Raw genomic sequence first — 27,349 nt, 5'->3', positions numbered from 1 at the left:
TTCCAGGGATATATGGGCAGGAAGCGCAGAGCAGTGTGGGTAGCAGGGCAGGCCTACAGAGTCATTTAAGTCTTTGTTGTATTGTGTAGCAAGGGATTTTGGGGACAATGAGACCTGTCTGTCAAAGATTAAGCAGACTGGAAGTGTGGTTTATACCAACAAATGAATGAAGCTTTTTGGAGTGTTAATACAGCCACGTAGTAAATGTCCAAAGACTTAAATATACAATTTATGTGATGACAAGCAACATTGGAATTAATCATTTATTCTATATACCTTAGCCAGTGGGAATTCAAGTAGGTGAACAGTTCATTTCCGTCCTTATCTTGATCGATATGCAATACTTATTAGGAGAAATGAAAAAATCCTCTATTTTTTCCTCTCTCTGACTTTGGTTTGAAGTTATTTTTACTAATTGCAGTTTATTCTCTGGCACTGCCTAGTAAACCAGCCACTGACTGACTGGCGCTTGTTGTTATCAGGCACCGCAGTAAAATTTTGCCTGGACCTGCTCTGCTTAAACCTCTAGAGATAACTGGAATCTTGCCAAATGTTATGTTTGTAGATTTGCAGGCCTCTACTACCCTCCACGCCTTCTGCTTTGGTCTGTATGTTTCCAAGCAATGTGTAGATGAGAATTCACAGACTCCATTTTTTCCCTTTAAAGTGAATTGTTTAAATGTTCGCAAAACTCCCCTCAGCTCTGCTGTGTAACAGGTCTCTGGGAAGAGTTTTGGTTCGAAATTTGCTGTCTTGAATAAGCAAATGGTTCCCATCTGAGTTTTAAATCTTGACTAATATTATCTGTTCCAACAGATAATTTTGGTTTTAGCAGAACCCTGTGCAAGGAAAGACGCTCAGACCTTTCTGAAGTGCCAGGAACATGCTGGGAAGGCTATGGGAGGCAAAATGTAGGGGAAACTGCTTGCAGAGAATCTATTGTTCGCCACTGACCCCTTACTGGACAGATCTGTGAATGGCCTACTTTCACCGCCTGCCTTCTAACTAGAAGCATCCTTTGGGGCTCAATGACCTTAGTGGATAATGAGAACTTTTGCTGTGTTTCTCTCTTGTAAACAGAATGTTTAGCATGTGGAACATGGTGTGGTGACTAAAATGGATACTTTTTAAAATGTGTGTGTGGCAGTTTGTTCTTTTTGTTGTTTTTTTTTTTTTTTCTTTTCCACAAAAGGCTACTTTATTCGCCAGATGAATAATGTTACTACACGATATGGTAGTAAGGCTTAGAGGTAGCTCCATCCTGTACAGATCAGATGCCAGTTTCAGACTTCGTTTCAGAATTACATTGTACAAAGTACTAAAATTTGGTTGTAATAGCACGAAGACTGGATACTGGACAGGGGAAGGGACATAAGTAACGTATCAGTAACAACAAAAGAAAAAAGACAAGACTGTTTTTCTGGAACATTGCTTTGCTTGTGGCAATTTATAGATACACGTTTTCTGTGTAACAGTGAAATTTAATAGAATAATTAGATGTTCCAGTATGATAAAAGTGAGCCAAAAAAGCAGTCTTAAGATCGTGGTCCAGAATAGGTTAGGCTATAACTTGGATTGCAAGCTAAGTTAGAGGAAAGGTTCAGATTTTAAATTCAGCTGTCTCAGCACCTTATAAGTTTCTTCTCTCAGGAACTTGAGACAAATTGAGAGAAACTCCTAAAGGCAAGATTGGATACAGGCATTTAAATCTGCTTTTAAAATACCAGTGTTACTCTTGTGATCCAAATCTCTATTGTTCATATTCCAATGATTCACTTTATGTTCTGCAGAAACAGAGAACACAATGACAAACATTAAAAAGTCGTCTTTTATTTAATTATCATATTACTTACCAGCTGAAAAACCACAGTGATGTTTTATTCCAAATATTAAAATAAATCTGTGCTATTTTAGTTAGTACTAAGTAGTTTCTGTAGCCAGCTCACCTCAATATATAAATTATTACAAGATGCAGTAAGAAAAACTAATATCACTGTAACATGAACAGCCACATTACTAGCTAGAATATCTGCTGATAGACAGTAATAAGAAAAAATTGAGCAACTTTTATGAAGATTCAAAGACAAGCTGTTAAATATGAAGATTGTTCTCTTAGTTGGTAATTTTGCAGCATTTAAACCAAGGTAATTTCTTCTGCTTTAGCTGGAACACAGTGAAAAGGTTGACAGCAACACAGAAAACTCACATAAGGAGTGTGAAAACTAGGGGTGTAAACAGCTATAGCTCTGCTGAGGCTATCATTAACAAATAATATGATATTATGATATCTTCATTAAAATGGTCCTCAGTTATGATGCTTTGAGAGAAGTTGTTGCTCTAGAGTAATTACCATGGAAGATAAATGATCAGTCTCCCTTGAGATGTGTCATACACTACATCTTCACTTTTTTTTCACTCTGATTACATCTAGCCATTTTTTTACTACAATCTGTTCAGAGAAACTGCAGTCCAAGGACACGATCCATTTATCAGTTCACTGATGTGATCTGTTGATAGCCATCTTCAGTGTAGAAGTAGCAAATCAAGTGGAAACTAACAAAGTCTTTGGAATTAGACAAGACTGTTTTCTGTAGCTGCGATGAACTGAATGTTTCTGAGCTATCCAGATATCCCATTCAGATTGAATGTCTTTGCCTGGCAGAAAACATTTTGGAAGTTTTTGAATTTATGCAAAGTAAACAGATGCTTTATTGAGTGAATTTTCTTTGAATGACCAAACTCCTCCAGCCCTTTAGTGTAATTTAAAAATGAGTTTGAGTTAGCATTGCAGCAATCTGGGAATGGATGAGCCTAGCCCAGGCTGCACACTCCAGATCTGGGTCTAAAATTGCCCAAAGAGAGGGAGCATTGCTATTGCCAGCCCAGAAGAAACTGAGGTAGGATCTTGCCTATCCACTCGGGTGCGTGGCAGGGAATCCGGCTGGTGAGCATGAAATAATTGTCCTAAAGACTGGTACCCTTTGACTTCTTCCTGGCTCTTGTTGATTAGTGGGTCGTTTTTCTCTAGAAGTGCACGAGGCATTAAATCTGCTAGAAGTCTTTAACTGACATTTTTGCAACTGTTCCCATCTATCTCTGTGTTCTTCTCCTCTGTGTGGCTGTTCCTGTAAAAATACTCCTAAATTGCTGGTCTTAGATGGATCTTGTGGGAATGAGGTCCCCAGGATAATTGCCAGGATTTAAACAGACTGGGAACTTAGTTTAGCTGCTGATAGGAACTAAAGCTGGGAATAGCTTATCTGTAGCTGAAACTGCAATAAAGAGCTCCAGTGAGTGAAGTTTCTCTAAAAGGTTTGTGAACTATTTTTTGTCTCTAGCATGAGGCCCTTTAGAAAGGCCAAGAAGGCATCAGGTAAGTGATCACTAGAGCTCTGTAACTGTTTCCATGCATAGAAACCTCAAGGGTGGCTTTTTTTTTTTTTTTTTTTTTTCCCCGTTACTGGTTTCTTCATCCTCATTCTTTTCTTTAGTGGTTGAATGTCATGTTTGGGGAAGAGGACACTCTCTGTTCCCACAGCACGAGGGAAATGGAAAGCTCTCTGTATCATCCACAGAGCAGAAGGGGCTTCCGTAACTCCTTTTCCGTCTCTTCTTCTCATGCTTCTGGGTCTGTTCCTTATCTCTGAGTTATCTCCTTATCTCTGTGTTACTGGGGGAGCAGGACATGCCTTGACTGTGCTTGATTTCCATTTCCCAGGCAGAAAAAGTAGTCAAATGCAGTTATAATGTAGTATTAGGCCAGTGGACAGTTACTTTCCACCTTTTTGTTACCAGTTCCCTGTTTCCTTCCTACCTGGCTCAGTCTTCCTTTTTCAAAATCCCTCAGCTCTTGATGGGTGCTGGAGAGGCTGATGGACAGAGACGTCTGTGTGTGAAGAAGCGAGTTGCGTGCTGGATGTGCAGTTCCTCCCGCCTGTTTGCTTCTTAGAAAGTTGAACTGAACTGCCGCCTTCTCAATGCACAGCCTGGACTCTCATAGCCAGCGCCTTTGTGGGATGAACGAAAGTCAGCAGCTCTGCCCCTCAGTGCTGCAGGGAAGACCAAACCATCCTGTCTGCTAAGGAATGGTTGTACTGGGAAAACACTGGTATGAGCAGTCTCTTCCTACTAGATCTGCTCCTTGCCCACATCCCTGTTCTGTCTCTGAGGAAACACTAACTTTTCACAGCCTTTGCTTGCAAGGGGAATTAGAAATTTTACAAATTGGATTTGTTGTAAAGGAAAGAACTGGAGAAGAGCCCAAAGCAAATTAACAGATCTGGACACAGTAGACCCGGAGGAGGTTGGAGTCTGTTTGGCTTCAGCATGTGGCTGAACTCTCCCTGCCTTTCTAGATACAATGTCCCTTTAATAGTGTTAACAGGCCTGACACTGGCAAGATTTCACTTGTTCAGTACACTACTTAATACAGCTAATTTTCTACTGACAACATTTTTTTGCAACAATGAATCTTCTGTCACTTGAGCCCATGAAGAAGGCAGCTTGGAAATGCCAGCCAGAGGGGGAGGTAGCACAGCGTGCATTGTAGCTGTTCACTTAAACAGTTCTTTAGAAACACATTGGGCTTTTTGGGGTTGTTCTGTAGGGTGCTAGGGATAAGTGGAAGGGAAAATAACACGCTGCATGTTCTTCTTTCCTCGTGAGCCCATAGCAGATCCCTGAAAAAGATGTGTGTTTTAAGGTGTATCTTAAGGAGAGTCAGAAGCTGTGGTTTCATGGGCAGCAGTCCCGATGTGACTGCCCATGAAGTCACTGTGATTCAGTATCAGTTTTCCCCAAGGGACTTGTCTAATATCTATAAATATCTTCCTCAGTAATGAGCTAGGTAAAACCCCTTTAAATGGTTTGTGAAAAATAGCGTGCTTGATCTTAGCAAATTTTTTGGGAAGACAAATGCATAATATTGTATATACATATATATACACAATATAGACACATAGATATCGTACATACCTATATATACACATAGTACATACTGCAAGGCATGTAGCCAGGTGTTGGAAATTGTATAAGCTCAGTTGATAAACCCCAGTAAGTGTCTGTGAAGTTCACCCATATTGTTTGTCATGTGAAAAGCAACAGATAGAAACAATTAAAATATGAGATAAAACTAAATGATCCCATTTGATTGATTGAAATAAACCAGTTATTCAGTAAGAGACAACTTTAAACATGAAATGTAAAAGCAAACCGTAAAGTGTTTCTGAGGACAATAAAGTACTGCCAGAAGTAAGGACAGTAATGCTGAAGAAGAAGAGAGCAGAGCGGAGCCGGCAGTAGTTGGGGGCCGCCCTCCTTTGCAGGTCACGCTTCTGTGTAGCATATCACTATGGGTTACTGAAGAACGAAGCAATTTAAATTATTCTATTAATTCACACAGTTTTCAGTAAACATGAAAACTAATTATAACCAGTTAGCTGATCCTTTGCTAGAGCAATAGTGATGTAGGTACCTGCTGTTCCGTATCACCGTAAGAGGTTTACTGGCCTGTTAGTTGGCAATAGGACCAGTGGTATCTGCAGATCAGTCTGGTTAAAGAAAAGCCCTGCAACCAAAGACGGTAGACTCAGGGGCTATGACCCTTGGTTTTCATTCGACAGGTCTCCTGTTTTGGGGGCTGACTGCTGAGGAGCTGTCATTTGGTCATTTTCTACTGCCATGCTCTCACAGGAGAAAACTTATGTGCGTTCTGGGGAAAAATATGCTTTGTGTATGCTGGCTTGTCTACTGTCCTGTACAGCCACCAGGAAAATGGAAAGAAGTCCTAGAGAATCCCCGTGTTTTCTTCTGAAAGAACTAATTCTTTTGTATTAAAATTCATCTCAGGACTTGTGCTGCTGTCAAGAGATGTACACAATATTCAGCAGTGCCCTTCCCTCAGTTAAGGGCAGGAAAATGTTATGACAGCTGCTGTCCTATGTGAACAGGTCGGGGAACTGTAAAGGCTTTTAAAACATTTTTTAGAGATTAGGCACCAAAGACTTGAGGGACAGAAGATGAACTGAGGTTGCAAAAGACCATAAAATCTCATAAACCATTCAAACCTTTGGCTGTACTATGCTCTTTTGTTAAATAAAAAAATGCTTCGTTCATAAGTAGACTGAAGTCAGTTAGACCTCACTTGCTGCAACATTTTTGCGAAGGTTTCATAATCCATCCTTTCAATATAAGCCCTATTTTTTGGAATGTTGATGAGCGTAATGTAATGCCAGAGCTCCGTGAGGTGTGGGAACGATTCCTGCCCACCGTTACCTCCTCCTTCATCTCTCATTTCCTCAGTCGCCTCTAAGTCAGGCTTAGACACGTGTGTGATTTCAGAGGACGAGTGTCAGTTGTCAGGCTGGTGTGCTGTCTACATGAATTGCTCTCCATTTCTGTATGAACCTAGCATTGCCCTTCCTGTTTAAAACACAAAAAGGCCCTAAAGATATCAGCCAAGCTAGCAAAAAACCCTTCTGCCATGGCGAGTAGCACAAAGTTCATCCAGATGACTATGCATCACCTGAGTCTCACGGCCAATTAGCTTAAACAAACAGTGGGTAAGCTGGGGATTCAGGGGTGATCACCTCTGCCGCGGTGATACTCTGGGATGCAATTCATCAGAATCCAGTCTCTGCAAACCATGATAACTGTTTCACAATTTCTGCTGAAATAAAGGCATAATTCCAAGTGATGATCATGAAAAGGGCAAGTAAATGTCATTCAAATATGTAGTGTAGCTCCTTAAAAATAACTTTAAACCCATAATTTTCATACAATGGCTATTCATTTAATTGAAATACAACGTAAGTCATCACTGTCTTTCTTAAGTCCTACTGCTTGTTGTTTATTTTAAAAAATCCCCATGAATACTGTCTTTATATTTCTGTAGTGCCCGTCATTCTGTGTGGCGCTCGGTGTTACAGATGGATCGATCCCTTTCCCTCTGGAGTGCACCACAGGAAGGCTATTGCCTACCCAGCGCATCTCTCACGCAGATGTTACAGCCCACAAGTGCCTTTCACTTACTTTCATGTTATCTGTGTTCTCTGTGGCCTGGAGCATTTCCACACGCTCTTACTTTCTTATCTCACTTGGACATTTCAGTACATCAAAGCAAAAAAGGAATCTGAGTTAAAGTCATGCTTTTTGACTTTCTTACATTTAAAAAAAAAAAAAAAGTTGTTTCTCTAAAGGTTATGAAGTATAACATGGAATAATTACTTATGTTTAACACTGAGTCACTCCTGCCATTGTCCGTGGTGGGGAAAAAGATGACAGTATGTGGTCTCTTTGTGTGCTATAAATAGAAATAGCAAATATGTGGAATTGATTGGATCAGGATGTTCTGTGAAAGTTCTTAACTGGAAATTGAGCATTCTAAAGAGCAAATTTTTCAGAGATTTAAATATCCAATTTAAAAATAAAGGTATTTAAAAATAAAGATTTTTTTAAAAATTAATTTTTCTTAAAAAAAAATGTCCCGGGTTTGTATTCAGTTCTGTATTTGTAATGTGGTAAACCTTCCATCACAAATTTATTCATTTATTTATTTATGTTACTGAAGTACAGGATTCAGGAAGCAAATGGTTTATGGAATAAAATTTCATTAATTTTTTTAAAGCAGTTTAAAACCAGGGTGTAAAACCATATGTATATATACGCACACACACATTTTTTTATCACCTGGATTTTCTACTTGCGGTCACATCTAGTCAGGCTTAGTGGAAATAACAGAAGTATTTTCTTTTTAAAATGGAGTTTATCACATGGACTAAAATCGGAAATTGCTATTAGAAACAGCCTGCAGTTGCTCATTACTACATTAAAATATTGCTCCTGAGATGACCAGAGCAGCCTTGACAGTCTGCAGTGTGAGCATGCCAAACGCTGCTTCGCATAAACACAAAACTTCTAAAATGGGTTATGATATTAAAGAATTTCACATGATACAGGAATAATTTGTCTCTTTTCTTAAAAATAGATAAATAAAAAATTATTACTCTGATATCCTTCCTTAAAAAACAGAGAACAACTATGAGATTTTTAGGAAGGTGCTGAGTGAAGTAGGATTGTTGCACAGGATGTTTTTTCTGGTCCATTATTTCTGTGTGTGTGTACAGTTTTGTGTATTCATCTCGTGCTGTGTGGGTAAAAAGCTGTGCAGAGGAACAGTAAATTATATGGCAGAAATAAAGAAGCCATTTTGAACAAGACTTTCCCAAAGTTTTAAGAAGAAAAACTGAAGAACTATTTTCTTTAAAAGTACAAAGCATTTTTCAGTAGGGAAAATAATTACTTACTCTGGAATGTGAGCAGGGCACTGGATACCTGACCTGTAATTTAGGAATATAGTGAAGGGTTTTTCATCAGTAATTATTATTATTACAGTAGAACTGTGGGGCCCCAGTTGAGCCCAGGACTCTATCGTGCTAGGCACTGTCTATCTAGCGAGAGATAACCGCTGCTGCAGGAATCTTGCAGCAAAGGCAGGGCAGACCGAAGAGAAGGGTGGACATGGAGGCTGAAAGTAGAAGTGCTTAGCCCAGGGTCATGCTGCTCACTGACACTGCTGCCTTACACCGAGAAGGCACGTATAGACACTTATCTGAGTTCGCCATGAGTCATTTGTCACCTTTTGTAACACGGCATCCCTGATCAGAGAGAATGGCTGTGATTTAAATGGCTAATGCCATTTTGCCTGTGTGAAAGAGCATCTCGAAGGATCGGTCCCTTGCTCAGGCTATTCTGGGAATTGGGTACATAGATCTTCCTTCAGAGTTTCAGGCTAGATTCTGCTTAGTGAATGCGGCAGCTGAGAACATACATTTTTAGGGCCATAATGATTTAATGGTTGGCTTTTTGGTTTGCCTTAATGTAATCAACGGAGTATAAGATGCTTCAAACTACAAAGCGTTTGCTTGTGAAGTAAATCTTTGTCCCTAGCAATTTTTTGTGTTGATAAAACATAGTTTATGGAAGAAATAATGGTTGAAGAAATAGACAGCGTGAATATGGTCACGGAATTCTTATAGAGAAGGAACTGTGTCTTAGTTTGAGAAAGCGTGAACATCTTTAAATTCAGTTGCTATTTTCATACACTGGAGCTTAATTTTGCCTAGAAAAATAATAATAGTACTTTGCTGCTTGAAATATGGCAGTCTAGAAATTTACTAACTGAAGTAGGGATCAGTTCTGCCCTGCCTGATCAGTAGTATTCTGCTTAGTTACTAGTCCTGCTAAACTTATCTCACTTTGTGAGTTCCGGTATCCTTTTTTGGTGATGAATCACTGAGGTAGTATTTAATAGTGAGTGAGGTCAGTAGAACTGTCCCCCAAATAAGTAAGCACTTGTATTACTTTTTGTCCCCGAAAGAAGGGGCATGTCGAGTTGTTCCATACCACTGCCACGTGTGTTCCTTTGCACAGCGACAAATCAAATAGATTTACACTTTAGTCTCCAAGCTCACAGAGGCAATGGGAAAAAAAGAATGTTTGGAATTTGCAATGCTATGTGTAGCAGCTCTGCTTCAGTGGGCGAAAATTTATGTGGGGTATTAGAGTTGGCAAAAGGGGTAGGGACAATAGAGAAACTGTGATGTATTTGCTTGTGTAGCAGTAGAGAGGCCCCATCATTACGCACCATATTGGCCTTCCCTCGTGACACGGATGAATAAAAGGGTGAAGGGAAGAAGGCCCATGTTGCAGAACCTTTTCTGTCTTGAAGGACATTGACATCAAATTACATTTTCAGGCCATTTTGTTTTACCGTCTTCTGCAGTGTGGTGATGCAGAAGCAATGGGAGGTTCCTGTCCCAGCCATTTTTTCCTCTTGGTTACCACACACTGAGACTGAATGTCTGAGACATCTCTGTATTTTTACTGGTTTGCAATGGCTAAGTGCATCGCAGAGATGACTATGACTCATCCTGAACTTGTGGCACAAACTCGGTCAAAATCCTGAAATTATCTATGGAAACACCATGGTATATCAAGAAATAATGCCATTTTTTACCAGCATCGTATTCATTACAGAGAGACAGGCATCTTGTTAGTGCTGCTTGTGTAGTAAAAGCCTGGTGTGCAAATATGTTTGAGAATGCAGGTCATGGTTTTCAAATATATGAAATTATAGCGGGCATTTGAGAAAACATTCACAAGTCACAGTAATTTCATAGACTTTGTCCTTGCTTGATGTTACTAGCATTCTATAATTTTTCTTTTTTAAAAACGGCTGTCATGCAGCCAGGAAACCAAGATGATACCATTTGCCTTAATTACTAATGGCTTCTCTACAGGATACGGGATTATATATGTTGAACAATAAAGACTAAAAATAGGGAGCTTTGTTGAATCACTATAGTCTCTGTTTGATGTAATCCAGATTTTTATGTTTAAGCTTGTCCTCACTGCAAAGAGATGTTTTATTCTTTTTATCCTTTGGATAAATAAGAGCAATCCTGATGCCAAAGCACAGTAAAGACTAGGCACTTAACTTTTTGCTACAAGGTAAACTCATTGAGGTCAAACAGTAGTTCCACACCTGGCATTGAACCCTGTAAGTTTACTTTGTGGTAAAACCTAAGTCTTCATTGTGCTTTTATCCTGGAATTGCTCCTGCACACCACAGTGCCTGCTCTTCATAATGCTTTTGTCTTGGGACAGTTCATGGGAGTGCTACTGAGTGACAAAAAATGCTGCTTTTTTAGCAGTGGAGGCAAGTCCTTTGTTTCAGCATAGAAAACATGATTTTCATCCACATGGACTTCAAAAGAAACAGTAGGAATTCTTGAGAGCCTGATTATCATGGTATAATCACATTATCAGAGAGATTAGAAGCACTTTACTGTGTCTTTATGGTTTAGTGACACTCTAAGGCACTGGACAAAATCTTCAAGTGCTGTTAAAATCTTTCTTGTAGGGCACTAAAGTAAAAGAGAGCTTTTTACCTGTGGGCCCTGCCATTACAGAGAACGTGTTTAATTCTTCTGTCAGAGAGCCGCAGAACTGAACACAAGCACAACGTGTAGTTACTGGTCTTTACTGTCTCATCTAGATATAGTCCTCAAAGTGGCCTGCAGCAGAGCAAAACAAAAGCCTCCTAAAATTTTAATTCCTATCAGTTCCAGTCATTGTGAAGCACTGTCATTAACCAGGCAATCAAACTACTTGAATACAGAAGCATAAGCGATTCAGAGAAGTGAGGAATTCACAGCGTGTTTTCTCTAGGAACCTTGGGGGACACCTGGGTGCTGTTGCTTTTGTGGGTGGTGGCTGGCTGTAACAGCAACGTGCCTGCTTTAGGGTATGTCTCTCCACTGCTGTGGTGCCTTGGGGTGAACAGTCCACAACCCTTCAAGTGAGATGTTGCCTGAAAGAGTCTGAATAGCTTGTGACCATGGGAAATTAAAAAGTTAAAGCTGAGACTGAAAGTGAGAGCAAAGCATGTGATTTTTGTAACATGTTCCTTGTTGTGTATGGTTGCCAAGGGCTACTGAAGATTTGGGGATTAATGTTATGATCATATGGTTCCCAATATAAAGAATTCCATTGATAATTAGCCCAGAGTGAAGAAAGCTAAAAATAGTCAACAGAAAAGCCTTTCCAGGTGGGAGTCCGTGCCTCTGGAAGCGCACAGTATGGACAGCGTCTAGACAGAAAAGGTATGAAATACAAAACATGCACTTGACTTCAGTTAAAAGTCCAGGATGAAACAATCACAGCAAAAGGAGTGACACAGGGGAGTTGCTGCACCTTAGAAGAAAACTGCTCCAGTAGTGAAGAAACATGGAATATGGGATGAAATGTTGTTGCCTAAACAAGTGATAAAATGATCCTGGAAAAAGAATTTTCAGAATCAATTTGGAGGTTTTTTTAGAGTCAGTTTGTTTCACTTTGCTTGATTATTAACATGTAAAAATGTGTTTTTAAATTAACTGTAAAGTCTTTTACCTGCCAAGGCATGGAGTCAGGACTTTGTATGTTTCCAGCTGAGATTACTAAAACAGTTGCAGCAGGGAGCTGCATTCCTTCTGCTGTTTTAAGGAGTTAGGGAAGTAGAAGGGAAACTACCATGGACATGAGCGTAGAGGAGAAATGAAAGGAGGATTTGGGGTTTTTTTAACTTCCTCCTCTGTAACTTTTAACATAAAGCTTGATTCTTTGCATGGATAACTTCATATAATCCACTGACTGTCTTGCTAGGAGAAAGCATAGCCCTAAACTGCCATTTTCTACTGATACTTTGGGACCTTAGCCTTAGACTCTCTTGGTCTCTTTCAGATTCTCTCAAAACAAACCAAATGAGAAGTACAAAAGTGTTAATACAAAACTCCGTGTTAAGTGTTCAACTGCCAAGAGGCAGATTCTGAGGCTAATAAACAATCAGGGCACCTACAGGAAAATTTTTTAAACATTGGCTTGTTTCAGAAACAAGTACCAGACTACTCTGCACATCCATGTCGTGATGGAACAATGAAAGTTCATCGGTCACATACGGATCTCCGCAGTTGCAGAAAAGGCTGCCATCTTCGGGCAATGCTCAGTCATTGCACCCTTCTTTTTGTGCTCGAGAAACCCAAATTCTCACCCTGACTATGAGGTAACCAGGAGAGCACAGTGGAATCAATCCCAGTCTGGAGTCAACCAATGTACTGGTCTCAAATGCTCTAAAGTGTGCTTTCTGGCTGCATGGGACCCATGCACTTCTTGCATCTTTGTTGTCTTTTTGTTGGGTTTGATCTAAAGCATAAGCAAAATGTTTTTGCACTTTGCAGCTTGGAAATAGGGGTGCAAACTCAAGAAGAAGCAGCCAGTTTGGCCTCAAAACACTATTGTCTTCCTCTGTTCCTTCCTACAGCAATACGGATAGTAACAAGTCTTCCAGGAAAGAGGGGAGATTTCTTACTATTACTCATTACTTACCTGAAATAGCCTCTAAACCTCTTTTTTTGAAAGGGAAAAATTTAGGATGTCCTAACTACCCTGAGAGGTATATAATTGTATTAAAGATTGAGTTGGACAGTGTAATTGCAAAAGGAGTTTGTGAACATGGTACATTGACTTATTTTTTGTTGCTTATTAGGGTCGACCAGGACCGATTGGGCTTCAAGGAGCGATAGGTGCACCTGGATTTACTGGCCCAGAAGGTTTGCCAGGAGCAAAAGGTGAGAGAGGAGCAGTGGGGCCCCCTGGACCAGCTGGACAGAAGGGTGACAAGGTAGGCTCAACAGTGACTTTTCTGTCCCTACAATAGATCTATGGCCTTGTATATTATTTTTGGATGAATAAGGTAATCTTGGACTGTCCGTCCAGGGGTAAGAACACAACAGCATTTCATTAGTATCTTTAGAGAATCCCCTGCTTTCATTTTTGAATGAGAATACAGTTCCTAAAACTGCTGAACGCTGTAGATATCCTGGTAGATGAACCACAGCCAAATAAGTATTGCTGTTGCAAGTAGTCTTTCACTTCACATGCCCAGGGATAGATGGGTGTTATTCACATCACTTTCAGAGAGAACTGGAGCCGGTTCCTGTGTAGAAGATCCTGAGTTGGTGTCTAGAAAAGCAAAAGGAATGGGTACTAAACGAGAAACCCACAATTCAGTTTTGCAGGTGCAAAGTTATTTATAACAGAAAGAATGTAATAAAATATGTCGTATTAAATAGAATAACCTCTAAGGTGTGGGTGTCAGTGAATGCGGTGTGCAAGAATGGGCAGAACAGCAAATGTAGAAATGTTTTAATGCCCTGAGGATATGTTCTACTGTCTCTCCTTAGGAATGAGGTGTCAGAAGGGGAATTTGTAGCTAGGCAAAAGAATGAATGGAAGTATGAACAAGTACTTCCAGTAATAAAGAGTGAATACATGTAGATAGTTTACATACAAGGACCTACAGAGCCGAGTTTGTCTTCCATGTTTTCTCAGCTACTGATAGGTGAGCTAGCTAGATGAAAACTAGCTCAATTGTACTTTCATATGCTGCAGTTACACCCTTTTCTCATTTAATATTAGTCAACGCATTGGAGTTCTAGTCAACCTTTCTCAGAAGACAAAGAACTGAGTAAACTGAAAATTATGACAACAAAAGTCATTGCTTCGGTGTTGCATTCATCTGAAAGGCAATGGAGGATTCAAAACAAGGAATGACTACTGATATGAGTGATAGTATTTTCATAATTCTAGCGGATAACACTGCAATCATTAAACCTGGATTTTGGAAGACACAGAAACCCAGCATGGGAACTGGCCTTTAATGATTGGATCCAATTTTCTTGCACTGAAAAAATCCCGTTTGCTTCAGAACTGCTCTTTCTATCTGTTGAAATGGATCCATATGCACTAACAATATGCAATAAGATTCTATCTCATTATCCCTCATGGAATAAATATACTTTACCTTTCCAAAGCAAGAACAGTTTAGGCTAAATATTCTGCTTACACAGTCTATTTTGCTACTATCCAGAGCAGAAGAACCGACTAAGTGGTAATTACTTGCAACTCAGCCAGAGTGGTCTGAAGTTAATACCGTGGTCTTCATATCTCTGGGTGGTTCTATGCAAGTATAGACAGAAAAGCCCATAAGTCCTGTTGAAATTCTTGGAAGGTCAAGTGTAACACTGAGAGTTGAGCTTATACTGGATTGTTTATTTTCCTGGCATCTTGTTTTCCCCAGATGTGCAGTAGAAGATTATATTTTTACTGTAAATTGCCTGATTAAAACATTCCTGAAACACTCATTTGGCATCCAGTAAAGCTCAGATGCTCAGTTCCTATCTTCACTGACCTTGTGGTCAGAGACAGTCTGCAGAGATAGTTTGCTCCTTTTGGTTTTGAAAGCTGAAGTCCAAGACTGAAAATGTCGGAGTGATGAATATCTCACAGGTAACTGAAATATACAGATTGATGAAGTGAAATATAATGTATACTCTTTTTCTTCAGGGCCCAATGGGAGTTCCAGGATTTCAAGGCATCAACGGGATCCCAGTAAGTTTGCATATGTAAATGTAAATCACCAGAATGTTAGTGACAACCAAAAGCATGTAACCACCATGAGACTGTCCTAACACTGCCCTGTGGTTTGGGCATAGTGTATCTTGGAAGTGCTTGCTTCTCTCTGGAGGGAAATGCCAGTGTTTGTTAGTCTACCTGGTGGTCCCATGCTGTTTTGTAAGAGGTTTGGGTCCTATTATGGGATGATAGGAAGTTGATACGTATCAGTGAGTGAGCCTGAGTTATGTGGGGATCCACTGCACCATTGATAAGCTTTTCTTTCAGCACCATGTTCTCAGCACCGTGTCTAGAAAACACTGTATCATACAATCAGTGACCTATGGAATTGAAAGGGACCTCAGACAGTCAAAGAGGCACGGTCAGCTGTGCTTCAGGCCATTTTTAGTATGTGTTTCCTAATCAATTCTTAAAACCTTGTAATGATGGAGACTCTAACTTCTCTGTTAGAAAAGCTTTGCTAATGCCTAACTTCAGTCTCTCTTTCTGCAGTTTAAACCTCTTTGTTCTCATCTTACTCGTCATGGACACAGAGAGCCCATTGTTCCCTTTTACTTTGTCGTAGCTTTCTTGTATGTGATAACTGTTACCAGGTCTCCCTCAATCTTCTTTTCCTGTGATGTGAACAAAACCAGTGATTAGAGCTGAGGCCCTCCGGAGAATCCTTGCTTCTCCACTAGGTGCTAGTTCTGGTTGAGATCTGAGCCTTTCGGAAACCTAAGATTGGAAAGATAATTGCTGTGTTTTCCAGGTGATAGAGGTAGGTAACCACTTTGCCTGACCATCAGGAAATTTTTCATTCTTTGGAACTTTAACATTCTAGTGACAATTATTTCCTTTACCGTACCAAAAATTATGTGCCTAGAGTATTTTGATCGGCTTTCTTTTGCTTTGGTTTTCCCCAGTGATTTTTGCAAAGATGTCTTACAGACACTTTACCTCAGGGGAGTTTTAGCTGGGTCAGCTTTAGAAGTTGCCCCAAATTCCCTTGCTCTCTCTACACTATTTAGCTCATCCTGCTTTCTCCTCCTGGTATTAGAATTATTTTTCTTTTCTTGATGACATTTTTCCATCTTCTGTATCCTTGTGCCTTCAGACTATACTCGTGCTCTTTCTCACCTTCCCTACTTCCTCAGCTGGCCGAGAGCTCCAACAGTTGAGCTGTGTTTTCTTACTTCCTATCAAAAACTGAATTGTTTTGGTAGATTGGCTGAAAACACACAGTTGGCCCTGTAAATGAGCTTGCTTGATTCCAGTTCCTTCCTGGCCCTTGTCCTTCTCTCCCCCTCTGCTCATCCTTGACTGTTTTCTCTCCTGCTCTACTCCCTCCCTGCTATTTTTTTCTTTTCCCACCAGCCAACTCTCTAGCTCTGAAGAGAACAAGCTGTTCCCATAATGCTTAATTTAATTGAACACACTGTGGGAACGTGCTGTTCTCAGGGTATTTTTTCAGATGAGGCTCTGGAGAAAGGGGATTCCCAACAATGAGGGGAGGCAGAGATACAGCAACAGCTATTGCCAGGTAGTTGGCAGCGACAGGCATTCCAAGGAGAGAGCAGGGGAGGTAGATGAGAGCCTCCAGCATATGCAGATCTACTCTGTCTGCTTTCAGTATTCTGCAGGTGGGCGGATGGGAAAGAGGCAGATTTTGCTGCTCATGAACAGCAAAGTGCTCACCACTGTGGCTCTTCTGTGTCACAACTGCAGGACATAAAAGAAGGAAGGGAAACTAATTCATATTGCTTACATTCTATCCACTGAGATAAATACTTCCATTCTAGGGTGAAAATAGCAACCACCATTGCTTGAGAAAATCCTTACACTTTTGCCAGTTGCATTTCAGCATAGGGAGTAGTTTAGGTTTGTTGTGAAATGTATACGAACATATGCACGTTATATGGATGTGTGAAATGCAGAGCAAAGGAGAGAGAGCACGTGTGTGCTGACACATCTAAGAGAGAAGTAAAAATATATTGCTATCTCTGCACAAGAATTGACATCTAAATAGAAAGAGATAATCTTTGTGGTATGCAGGTATGTTAGTGTGGGCAGGTATATTTTAGTCACAGCCAAAGGACCGTAAGGCTGTGATTCAGAGGGGAATCCCACTATTGACCTTAAGGGAAGTGGTGTGCCACAGAGTTACCTTGGGGAATGCTGGTGGCAAGTAAACCTTGTTGTTGCAGCTGGCCTGACTAATCCCTTTAACCTAGTAAATACAGCAGCTACATGTGTTTATTGCTAGTCTTTCTGTGTCACACTGCAGAAGAAACCCTCAAATCCTTAGCCCTACTCGGGAAGTTTATTTTTTCCCATAGGACAAGATTCAAGGACACCTCTGGCAAAGGCTGGAACGGGAGCTGGGAGATGTGTATAGCTTTTCATAAACTGTCCAAGGAGTTCTAGAAGGAAATATTTCTCTGAGAAGTGAGCCCTTGTCTGTACCATGAAAGCTAGAGCTACATGGAGAGGCAGAGTTCTCTGTTTTGTGACCCTTCCGGAGGAAACACAAGTGCTTGGTGGTGGCTGTAAAAAGGCCACTTTGCTGTAGCAATCCATGAAACTGCTTATTCAATTAGTTTTGTGTTCACCCTTGGTTGCATTTGTTTCCCTGTTTTTAAATATTTGTTGGGCTCTCCTGGTGGGATCGCCTTTGTGCTGTTTGATTTAGGAAAGAGGCCCCTTGGGATCACAGTGTTAGTGTACGAGCAAGAGTCAGATACAGCAAGGGCCTAGATGAACAGTTCAAGTTTCCTTATCTGTCTCACAGGGAATGTCTCCTTTTGTAAGAACAGAGAGCACAAGTGATCTCTCCAGCCTGTGTTTTAACTCAGGTCTGTAAACCAGTCACCCTGCCATGTGTAAGTAAAGCCTGTAAAAGTCTTCTGCCTTAGTCAATTGAGGTGCGTGTGCTGAATTGGCATATCTGCCAAAACGGGAATTAGAGGAGGTAAGAGCAGTGGAACTATTAACCACTGTTTTTCAGGTCAAACCAGCTCTTTAAATCAGTATTTTAAATCCCTGGGGAAAAGGTTCATTTAAGCCACAACTCTCAAGGAAGTCAGTTGTGGGTGCTCAGTTATCTCCTCAGGTAAGGTTCTTAAAACAAAACATTATGAACTCTGATAGACAATTAGCTAGAAAGTAGGAAATCCTGTGGATTTTTTCCCTAAAGTAAAAGAGACAGCATGTGTGTGCGTGTGTCTGTGTCATACTTTGGCTCAGACCCACAGACATGGATGCCGTGCAATTAAGTGACAGGGGCACAGATTTATTTCATACACAGAAGAAATCGCTGTGGTCAGCATACTTTATATCCTCTCTTTGTAGCATACTTTATATCCTCTCTTTGTGAGCCTTTCTCACATATTAAGAGGATACCAAAATCCTTTGGGCTACTTACAGGCTGTGTTGGGCCAAGAGTTAGGAGATCTCACCCAAAGCATTTCCCAAGACGTGAGACCACCGGTCAGCTGCCTGCCGTGGGCTGGCCCTTGGCCAGCACTGGAGGCTCAGCAGCTTGGCTCCCCGTTGCCTAGCTCTCAGGGGCAGATGTTGGCTCTTTAGCTCCACTAAACCCTGCAGCTGGTCACCTTATGTTGTAACCAGATACATGTGCACTTGTCTCGCATAGCTTCTGGCTTTGTTGATTCTGTAAACCAAGTAAAAGACCCGGTAGCCTTTGACCACTCTGGCCTCCTTCTGCAGTCACAGCCTGTCCCGTCTGAGACTTGCTGCTCTTGGCTATGACGTCCTGTGTGGATGGAGGAGGGTGGGTTGCCACTGATTTGTTCCAGCTTTGGGAACCAAATGAAATCATTTTTAAGAGACAAACGTAAGTGGCAATAAACTGGTGCTTCAGCCTTCTCCTGTCACTTTACCAGGGCCTGGCAGGTCTCTGCTTGCACACCACATGTGGGTGTTTTGACGAACAGACATTAATCATCAGGGCAACTGGTACTATGTGAGCAGTGGTGCCTGATGCTAACGCGTTGGGATGACTTCATTCCATGTCCCGAGGCCTTGTTTAATCTCAAATTTATACTTGTCTGGGTGAGCTGCCCTGGTCTTGTAGTGGAGACACGCTTTACATTCATTCACTTTGCACCTTATTGACTGACAGAGAGCAGATCTGGGCTCTCTCCCCTTCTCTCCATTTTGTTGGCACAAATCGCAGTACAGTTGCCAAAAGAGCAGGACCAAGGAGCTCATCTGGCTGAAAATTAACCCCATTAAGAAACAGAACAGTTATTTCTCTGCTGTGTTGGTTTCCTGCTCTGACTTGCCTATTCTGCCTGTGCTTACACCAGCACGGGGAAGAGGTAGGTGTGAGTAAGCAGGAGTGTGTGATGGCCCTCCTGGCAGCAGCTGAGACTGGTGATCAGCTTGAGTATTTACATAATTATGGCCTAAGTTGCTCTGCTTCCTTGGGAAAGTCACTCTGCTACTGTGTGCCCCCAGCTTCTCATCCATAAAATGACATTTATAGCATTCCCACATTTTTGCAAGGCATTTTAAGATCCATAGATAAAAGGCTTTACATTACTGCAAAGTTCTCATTGAGTTTGGTCAGAGCATATGGTATTGGCTTGGACTGGGAAGACCTTTAGCAACACAAATGTGTTTTGTTCTAAGTGTCAGGCATGAAGGATTGTTAATGTTCTGCTTTATCTCCATTTTATCCATGTTTATTTTTTTACTTTCCTAGTGTGAGTCATAAGTTGTTTAATGCCATATCTTAAGGATGAATCTTTGGGATCAAACAAAAGTACTTTTGGGATGAGTCAAGATCAGGGTGTACAGAGGGAAGGGAGAGAACTCTCAGTTACCGATACAATCTCCGTAAGTTTCATTTTTCTTCCTGCCACAAAACACTGTCTTTGGGAGCCACAGAACTCATTTCTATGAAAAGGAGCATAGAATAAGGAGCTGCTTGTTACCTGGGTAGTTCGACTGACAGTTCTGTCTTTCTGTGTTTTGCCTACACATACCCATATGACACTGAAGAAGTAACTGAAGTCTCAAACTTTGATCTCCTTTGCGCCAGTACCGTGCTGAGTAAACTCCAGCCAATTTAATTGAGCTATACCAGGCCAAAGGAGGTGTGAAATCAGAATTAGGTACAATTGTATTCTACTCTGCTTGATTAATACTTCACCCTTACAAATACTTTCTTTTAAATGCTGTTAGTTTAATTAGGTCTTTCTCCCAGTTGCTTTGCTTAAGCTTGTAAGTTTAATATAACAAGAAAAGCTGTTTTGCTTGAATGGCCTGATGTTGGAGCTGTAACATCTGTTGAACTATTAAAGGAACGAATCCACACCGGAGAGGAAGAGAAGTCACTGAAACTTTAAGCAGATTGGAATTATAAATGCTCAGTATTGTTGAGTCTGCCTCTGCCCTTGTTTTCACATGAGTAACTTCCATTTGCACCCTTGCGCGCTGTTTTACACTGCGTTACATGCCATGTATTTCAGACTGCTGTGGGATGAGTATCGCCCTTTTGGGACCTACTCATGCACGAGTTATGTACTTCGGAAAATTATCCCTTGGCAAAAAAGATAATTAAATGAATGCAGCCAATGTTCTAGGATTTAAGCTTTGGGGAGGATGAACAATGCTGGCCGAAGAAGCTCGTTCTGTTGCAGTCTGCCATACGCTGAACTTGAGTGGGAGTTGTGCATTTCTTTTGTTTTGTGTTGTCATTTGGAAGAAATCAGTTTTCTGGGGACAGTATTACTAATAAAATAATACATCCTGTCATTCGTTCTCTTTTTCCCCTTTACACAGGGTCATCCTGGACAGTCTGGACCTAGAGGTCTTCCTGGCCTGGACGGCTGTAATGGCACCATTGGGAGTCCTGGTGTTTCTGGATCAGATGGGTTTCCTGGCCTACCTGGGCTGCCTGTATGTCCCAACTCGAATATGATGATTTGTAGTCACTAAGCCAGGATTTGCTTTTCATGCCATTGTTGGAAAAGTAGCTCCCAAGTACTTAGGAAGTACTCCAAGTACTTAGAACCCTAATAACCCTAAGTTTATTAGCATTGTTAGAGCTCAGTATCATTTTTTTAATTGAAATTCCAAGCTGAGGATAAAATGAATATCCTGTGAATTCAGTATGTTCCCACACCAAGTTATAACCACTGTCACTGGCAGTACTCAAGCTAACTCAGAAGAAACCATAATAAAGTTTTTAAGAACCATGAAGTGCCAAACATTTCCACCTGGCATGTTTCAAGTTAGTGAACGCTGATTCAGGAAAGGATGTTATCACGTGTCCAAGTCTATTCATCAAATATTGGACGCTTTGCTTCAGGTCTCCAGCAGTACTCCAGGTGGGGTCTCACCAGAGCGGAGTAGAGAGGCAGAATCCCCTCCCTCGACCTGCTGACCTCCCTTCTTTTGATGCACCCAGGATACATTTGGCTTTCGGGGCTGCTAGCGCACATTGCTGGCTCATATCCATTTTTTCGTCCACCAATACCCCCAAGTCCTTCTGCACAGGGCTGTGCTCAATCTACTCATCCCCCAGCCATAATCCATGTTTGGGGTTGCCCCAGCTCAGGTGCTGGACCTTGCACTTGGCCTTGTTGAACTTCATGAGGTTCACACAGGCTCACCTCTCCAGCCTGTCAAGGTCCCTCTGGATGGCATTGATGTGTATATGAACAGGGGGGGTTACACCATGTCAAACAGATTCAAATAGGATCTTAAAAGTTGTCAAAGGCCTAAAATAAAAGGGAAATCTAATATAAACAGGAAAATATCAGAGAAAATGGTTGCAGAACCTTGTTTTTCTGAAGCTGCTGGAAGTCTCAATACCACAGCTTCTTTGACAAAACTGCAGTTGTATTTTTGCAGTTTACTGGAGCCAGGAGTTTGCCTTATTCATTACGCTGAATATAAATTCTTTCAAAACAATATTTTTCCAGGAATTTATTTTTGCCTTTTTTTTTTTTTTCAATCAGGGTCGTCCTGGCCCAAAAGGCCTTAAAGGAGAACCTGTTTTTGCTCAAGGCAGTCTTAAAGGAATGAAGGTAAGGCTTGTCATCACATAGGAGAAAATGCAGTACAAGAAACACTTTGATGTCCTACAGGTTGCAGGGCTGATGGCTGCAGGTTGGATTGCTCATGATGTGAGACGTGGGTATCTTGGGCATATCTGAAAGCAGAGTTGTGAAAAAGGCCTTATAATAACTTCATTAATGCCAACACAGAATACTCTCAGAATTTTGAACTGCTTGGTCAGTGCAGAGATCTTGTTCATCCCATACTGGGATGCTGGGACATTGGTCATCCTGTTACTGTGCAGTGTAGTTGCTGGACCTTCCCTTGTCTCTGGAGAGCTAGCACCATTTGTTTGTGGTGTCAAACCATGGATGTGAGGAATTTCTTGTAAGCTTATCCTGACTTATATGAGGTAGGGTGTGTGTTTCTAGATGCAGATGTAGCAAAGGAGGGGCCCTTCACCTACACTCAGAACTTTCCTGTAACTGACATCTTTGCATGTGCCGGGTCTGTTGAAAAAACAGCTCAGGAAACTCACAAGTGCATGTTAAGATTTCCACTGTGACATCCCAGCTTCCTCCCAGTGTTTTTTGTACTGGGAGGTACTCGTAAGTAATCAGTCATATTCTCAATTTAAGTACATGAATATCACGTCCCGCTCATAGTATTCCATCCTGTGAAGTCAGGATTTTACTCTCTCTATTTAATAAGGACCTTGCCCTGAAATGTCTGTATCAAGTCTAGAACTTTATTTCCTGTACAGAAGATACAAACTATGGACAGACAATTTCAGTTTATTGTTCAGAGCAGTGAATAGGTTCTTGATTATGCTCACGTAAAAGATTTGGTTCTTTGTTGCCTTGAAACAAACACTCACCAGCTTGCCATGAGTTTGATTTTTGCCAGAAGTATTAGGTTTGGAACAAATCTATAAAGGATTCCGTGCCTCTTGTGGTACTGAATTCAGCAATACTTAGCAGCCTCATGGTTCATTAAATATTGAAAATATTAAGAAATTTATTCTGTCATGTAAGGCCCCTCACGCTGACCTTGTTGGTCAAAATTAAAAACTTTCTAAAATTCTACCCACATCATGTACTCGTAAGTTGGTAAAAGTTAAATAGATCTTAATTTATTTACTTTAATATTTATGGCAAATACAGATAATTTGATATAATAATGATATGCTTTTACATATTTTATAGTGGGTTTGTAATCAAAATTTTTATAATGTATTTTCCAATGTTGTTCCAATTAATACAATTTTTTCCCATGCCACTTTAGTGTCGCTTGTTACCCATAAATAAAATGGTCGTAATTTCTCCAGAGTTTTGGAATCTCTCCATTACCCAATTCAAATATGGAAGCACAGGCGTCAAAATATTTTCTGATTTACACTTGATCTAATATTAACTAACAGCAAAGGTTTCTATTTATACCAAACTTAATGTTCTTTATAATTCGTTGCAATAACATAGTGTATTTTTTATTTATGCATTTATAATTTTTAGGGAGAAAATGGTCTTCCTGGATTGGATGGAATTTCTGTAAGTTACTTAATTTGGGGAATAATGATTTTAAAGAATATTAAGTAGGTAATTTTTCTTGTGTTGGTTCCCAAGGACAGTTTTCAGCTTAGCGGGCCATGTATTGACATGTGTGATACCAGTAGCATGAGCAATTCCAGCTTTGTCATGGTATGAGTGGATCCACATTATGGTAGAGGAAGTCACCTTTTTGCTATTATTGGTTCCATTTTTCCTTTTTCAGTTCAAACTCCCTTCTGCCATTGAACTCTGTAACTTAGATTTTCAAAATACACCTAATAATACGAAATGGATTGGTCTAGTATTTAAATTTACGTACTTAATTAGGGGATATTACTTAATGTTTCCTGCGAGTCACTTTGTCTTTGGTTGGGGTTTGATGGGGTAAGTGCTACACGTTCTGTATTTGTCATATGTTCTTCTTATAGGGCCCAAAAGGCTTTCCAGGTCCAATAGGTTCTGCAGGTCCTATAGGATTACCAGGTTTGCAGGTAAGAGACCTCAGCTGTTGCACTTGTTAATAGAACTGTTCAAAGTATTGGCAGTTTTCCCTCCCTGTGTCATGACAATGAGCAAAAGTGTGTGTGCAGCTAAAAGGACTGAGCACAGCATAGAGTACTTCAACTTCGATAGGTTAATCTAACCACAAGAGGGGAGGCTCCTCTCTGGGGCAGAGTTCAGAGCAGCAATCACGAATGAGGGCTACAGCAAAGCTGCAGAGAGCTGTCTGCAAACACTACGTTACACTGTTCTGAGCACTTCCTCATCTCGGGACTCGAGGGAACATGCTGACCTCAGCATATTTGGAGCCTTTGTCATCATGAAATATGCTAAAGAGTTGCTTTTTCAAGATACTACAAGAGAGTTTCCATTTGGCAGAGGTAAAAACAAACTACTAGTTTGTTGCTTTTAAATGGAAGTTTGCTCTTAATTGCGACGGTACAAAGAGGCTATGCTGTCTATTATAGATGTGAAGACTTGAAGACCATGCGTATCGGTTACTTTTGCTTTGGGAGCAAGAGGTGAAAGTTTAGGTACCACTGCAGATCTCAGCATTGCTCTGATTGTGTGCATCCCTATTAAGTCAAAAGAAATAAAATCTTGATCTTGTTCACATTTAGGGTCCAATGGGTCCCCCTGGGCTACCAGGTCCAAAAGTAAGTACTTACCTTTCCTGTCTTCTTTCTACACCTGGTTGTTGGCTTTTTTACCAGTGCTGTGGGCCTAGATGATAGTGATGCTGTTGATGCTGTTGTTTTATTATTCATTCATCATTGGTGTTTTTCTCTCCTAGGGTAACATGGGATTAGGCTTTCAAGGAGAGAAAGGAGAAAAGGTACGTGAAAATTGTTCTGTTATGGAAAAAGCATGAAATAATACTCTAGTGTTCCATCCTACCCTGCTCCTCTAGAAACTGGCTAGATTCTAGTATTTTCTTCTTTTCCTTTTTCTTTTCTTCTCTTGGACTTATTAACACTCCAAATACTAAAGAGTCTTGCTGGTTCCTTATCTGTTGGTACACGAAAAAAAGATGGGAGCTGTTTCTGGATGAAGAGCGGGAAGGGGAAAATATCAATTCAGCACAGTATTTTCATGGTTATCGAGACATGAGGTCCTCAGACATCTTTTGAATCTCTGTCTTTCAGTTTCTTTGGACACTCACCTCTTATACTGAATTATTCTACTGACTTAATTCTTTTTGGCTTTCATAATATCCTTTGGGTCAACTGATGTGTAATTTCTAATTTTACTATCCTAAATGGGTGTCCTGTAGTCTGTGTGAGGATTTACACTGGCATAACGGGCTTCTCAAAGTTCTCAAATTGGGACTTGATTCTGCTACTGTTAAAATTGGTTCTCAGCATTCTACATTTCTAATTGTTTCTTGTCTTGTTTTCTTTCATATTTCTCCCCAAAGTTTTTCTGGAATGTTGTCCTGTCGATTCAAAAGCTGAGCCTTTTTTTTTTCTTCTTGTCATGTTTTATATCCAGAACTCTTCTGAAACAGATTTAATGTGTTTTGTTCATCTTAATTTTCAGTCTGATCTTGTGACTTCCACGACCAAGCTCCTGTACCAGCATTCAGGCGCACATATATTATGTACATGAGATATATTTAGAGTGGCTCTTTTTTGATTCGCAAGCCACTTTCACAGGAAATCAAACATGTTCTGCCTATGTTAATAGCTTTGCCTCTTTACAGGGCGATGTAGGGCTGCCTGGCCCTCCAGGTCCCCCCCCATCCACTGGAATACTGGAATTCATGGGATTTCCAAAAGGGAAGCAAGGAGAAAAGGTCTGTAAATTCAGTTTACAAACCCTCCCCCTCCACATGCTCCTTCATTCAAGGCTAAAAGAAATTACTGTACAGTAAGGGCTGTTATATTTCCAAATCAAAATAATTTTCTGTACTAGTTTAATCTGCCAGATGGCTATTGAATAAAAATATTCTTAGCTCAGAGCATTGTGGACTACTGGAGAATGCATGCCTCTCAGAAGGAGAAATCTGAAAGCTATTTAAAGGTTTTCATCGTTAATCCTAAAAATAAATGAACTGTAGTTTTTTTCTGTTGGACCTGTGAATTTTGGCTATGATGCACACTACTCTGAAATAATCAGATTTCTCTCCTTTACTTTGTTATCCTGGCATTTACTGAGATACATATTTGGCTCATCAGCGTTTTTGTAAAAGCTGTATGGATCTTGAGTTAAAGATTCTCTACACGTGTGAAATTTAGGCATACTGAATTAACCTGGGACTGAGCTTACCTAAGCCCCTGCCCCTAAGCCCCTCCAGAGATGGTGAATCTACCACCTCCCTGAGCAGCCTGTTCCAATGTTTAATAACCCTTTCAGTGAACAAATTTTTCCTAATATCCAATCTAAACCTCATCTGACACAGCTTGAACCCATTTCCTCTCGTCCTATCACTTGTCACTAGGGAGAAGAGGTCAGCCTCCACCTCTCTACAACCTCCTTTCAGGTAGTTGTAGAGAGTGATAAAGTCTCGCCGTCAGCCTCCTCTTCTCCAGGCTAAACAACCCCAGTTCCCTTCATCATTCCTCATAAGACTTGCTGATTTTTTTTTAAGATTTTGCTGCTTTCCATGAAGTACTGTGCACGTTCCAATTCCCTAGATGATGATATGAAATGCTTCTAGTTTGACTTCTAGCAGCAGAGGACAGCAGAACAACAGTTCCCAAGTAGTGGTCTTTGAAGCCATGGGAAGTGGTCACAGAAAATCTGTTGCATGCACCGGCACTGTACTGAGAGACACTATATCTGGCACACGATGACACAAATCAAGTATACTTGCTGACAAACAAATTGCAAGGCCTTACTTTAGGAGTCAGGAGCATGATGAGTAGATTGGGGAAAGTCTTGCATTCACAGGCACAGTGATTTATTGTGTTTACCTCTTCCCCATGTCAGGGTGAGCCAGGCCCCCAAGGATTCCCCGGAGACAAAGGATTGCCTGGCATACCGGTAAGGACAGAGGAGAGTTTTTAATGTGGGCCTAATAGGGGTTAGATGGTTCAACACCCTCTGAATAGCTCCGAAGTCTCTACAGGAGTTTCTAGGCACCTGGGTACTTTGAAAATCTGATTGAAATGTCCACAAGACTTTTTGAAAAGTGTAACCGTAATCTGATAGGGTTTTTTCCTGGAGATAAAAAGAAGATAATGCTGTCCTACCACAGACGTTACAAAGCATTCATCATTTCAGTACACGCAGTCTGCAGTTTTCACAGACCTGCAAGTAGACATACCCTTTACATG

At 40.7% G+C, this 27,349-nt stretch overlaps 1 protein-coding gene across 1 annotated transcript in view; it reads left to right on the top strand.

Annotated features, from left to right (window-relative positions):
* Positions 1-27,349, top strand: part of COL4A6 (collagen, type IV, alpha 6) — a 133,024-nt gene that overhangs the window by 71,353 nt on the left and 34,322 nt on the right. The window contains exons 4-13 of the mRNA XM_009889351.1: positions 13,085-13,219; positions 14,944-14,988; positions 20,803-20,919; positions 21,984-22,052; positions 23,535-23,570; positions 23,999-24,061; positions 24,692-24,727; positions 24,865-24,906; positions 25,774-25,866; positions 27,003-27,056. Of these exons, the coding sequence (XP_009887653.1) occupies positions 13,085-13,219; positions 14,944-14,988; positions 20,803-20,919; positions 21,984-22,052; positions 23,535-23,570; positions 23,999-24,061; positions 24,692-24,727; positions 24,865-24,906; positions 25,774-25,866; positions 27,003-27,056 (690 nt within the window). The remainder of the gene's footprint in view (positions 1-13,084; positions 13,220-14,943; positions 14,989-20,802; positions 20,920-21,983; positions 22,053-23,534; positions 23,571-23,998; positions 24,062-24,691; positions 24,728-24,864; positions 24,907-25,773; positions 25,867-27,002; positions 27,057-27,349) is intronic.

This window comes from Charadrius vociferus, unplaced genomic scaffold (genome assembly GCF_000708025.1).
Source record: "Charadrius vociferus isolate BGI_N301 unplaced genomic scaffold, ASM70802v2 scaffold7, whole genome shotgun sequence".
In the NCBI taxonomy this organism is placed as follows: Eukaryota; Metazoa; Chordata; class Aves; order Charadriiformes; family Charadriidae; genus Charadrius; species Charadrius vociferus.
This window is presented reverse-complemented; position numbering and strand designations above follow the sequence as displayed.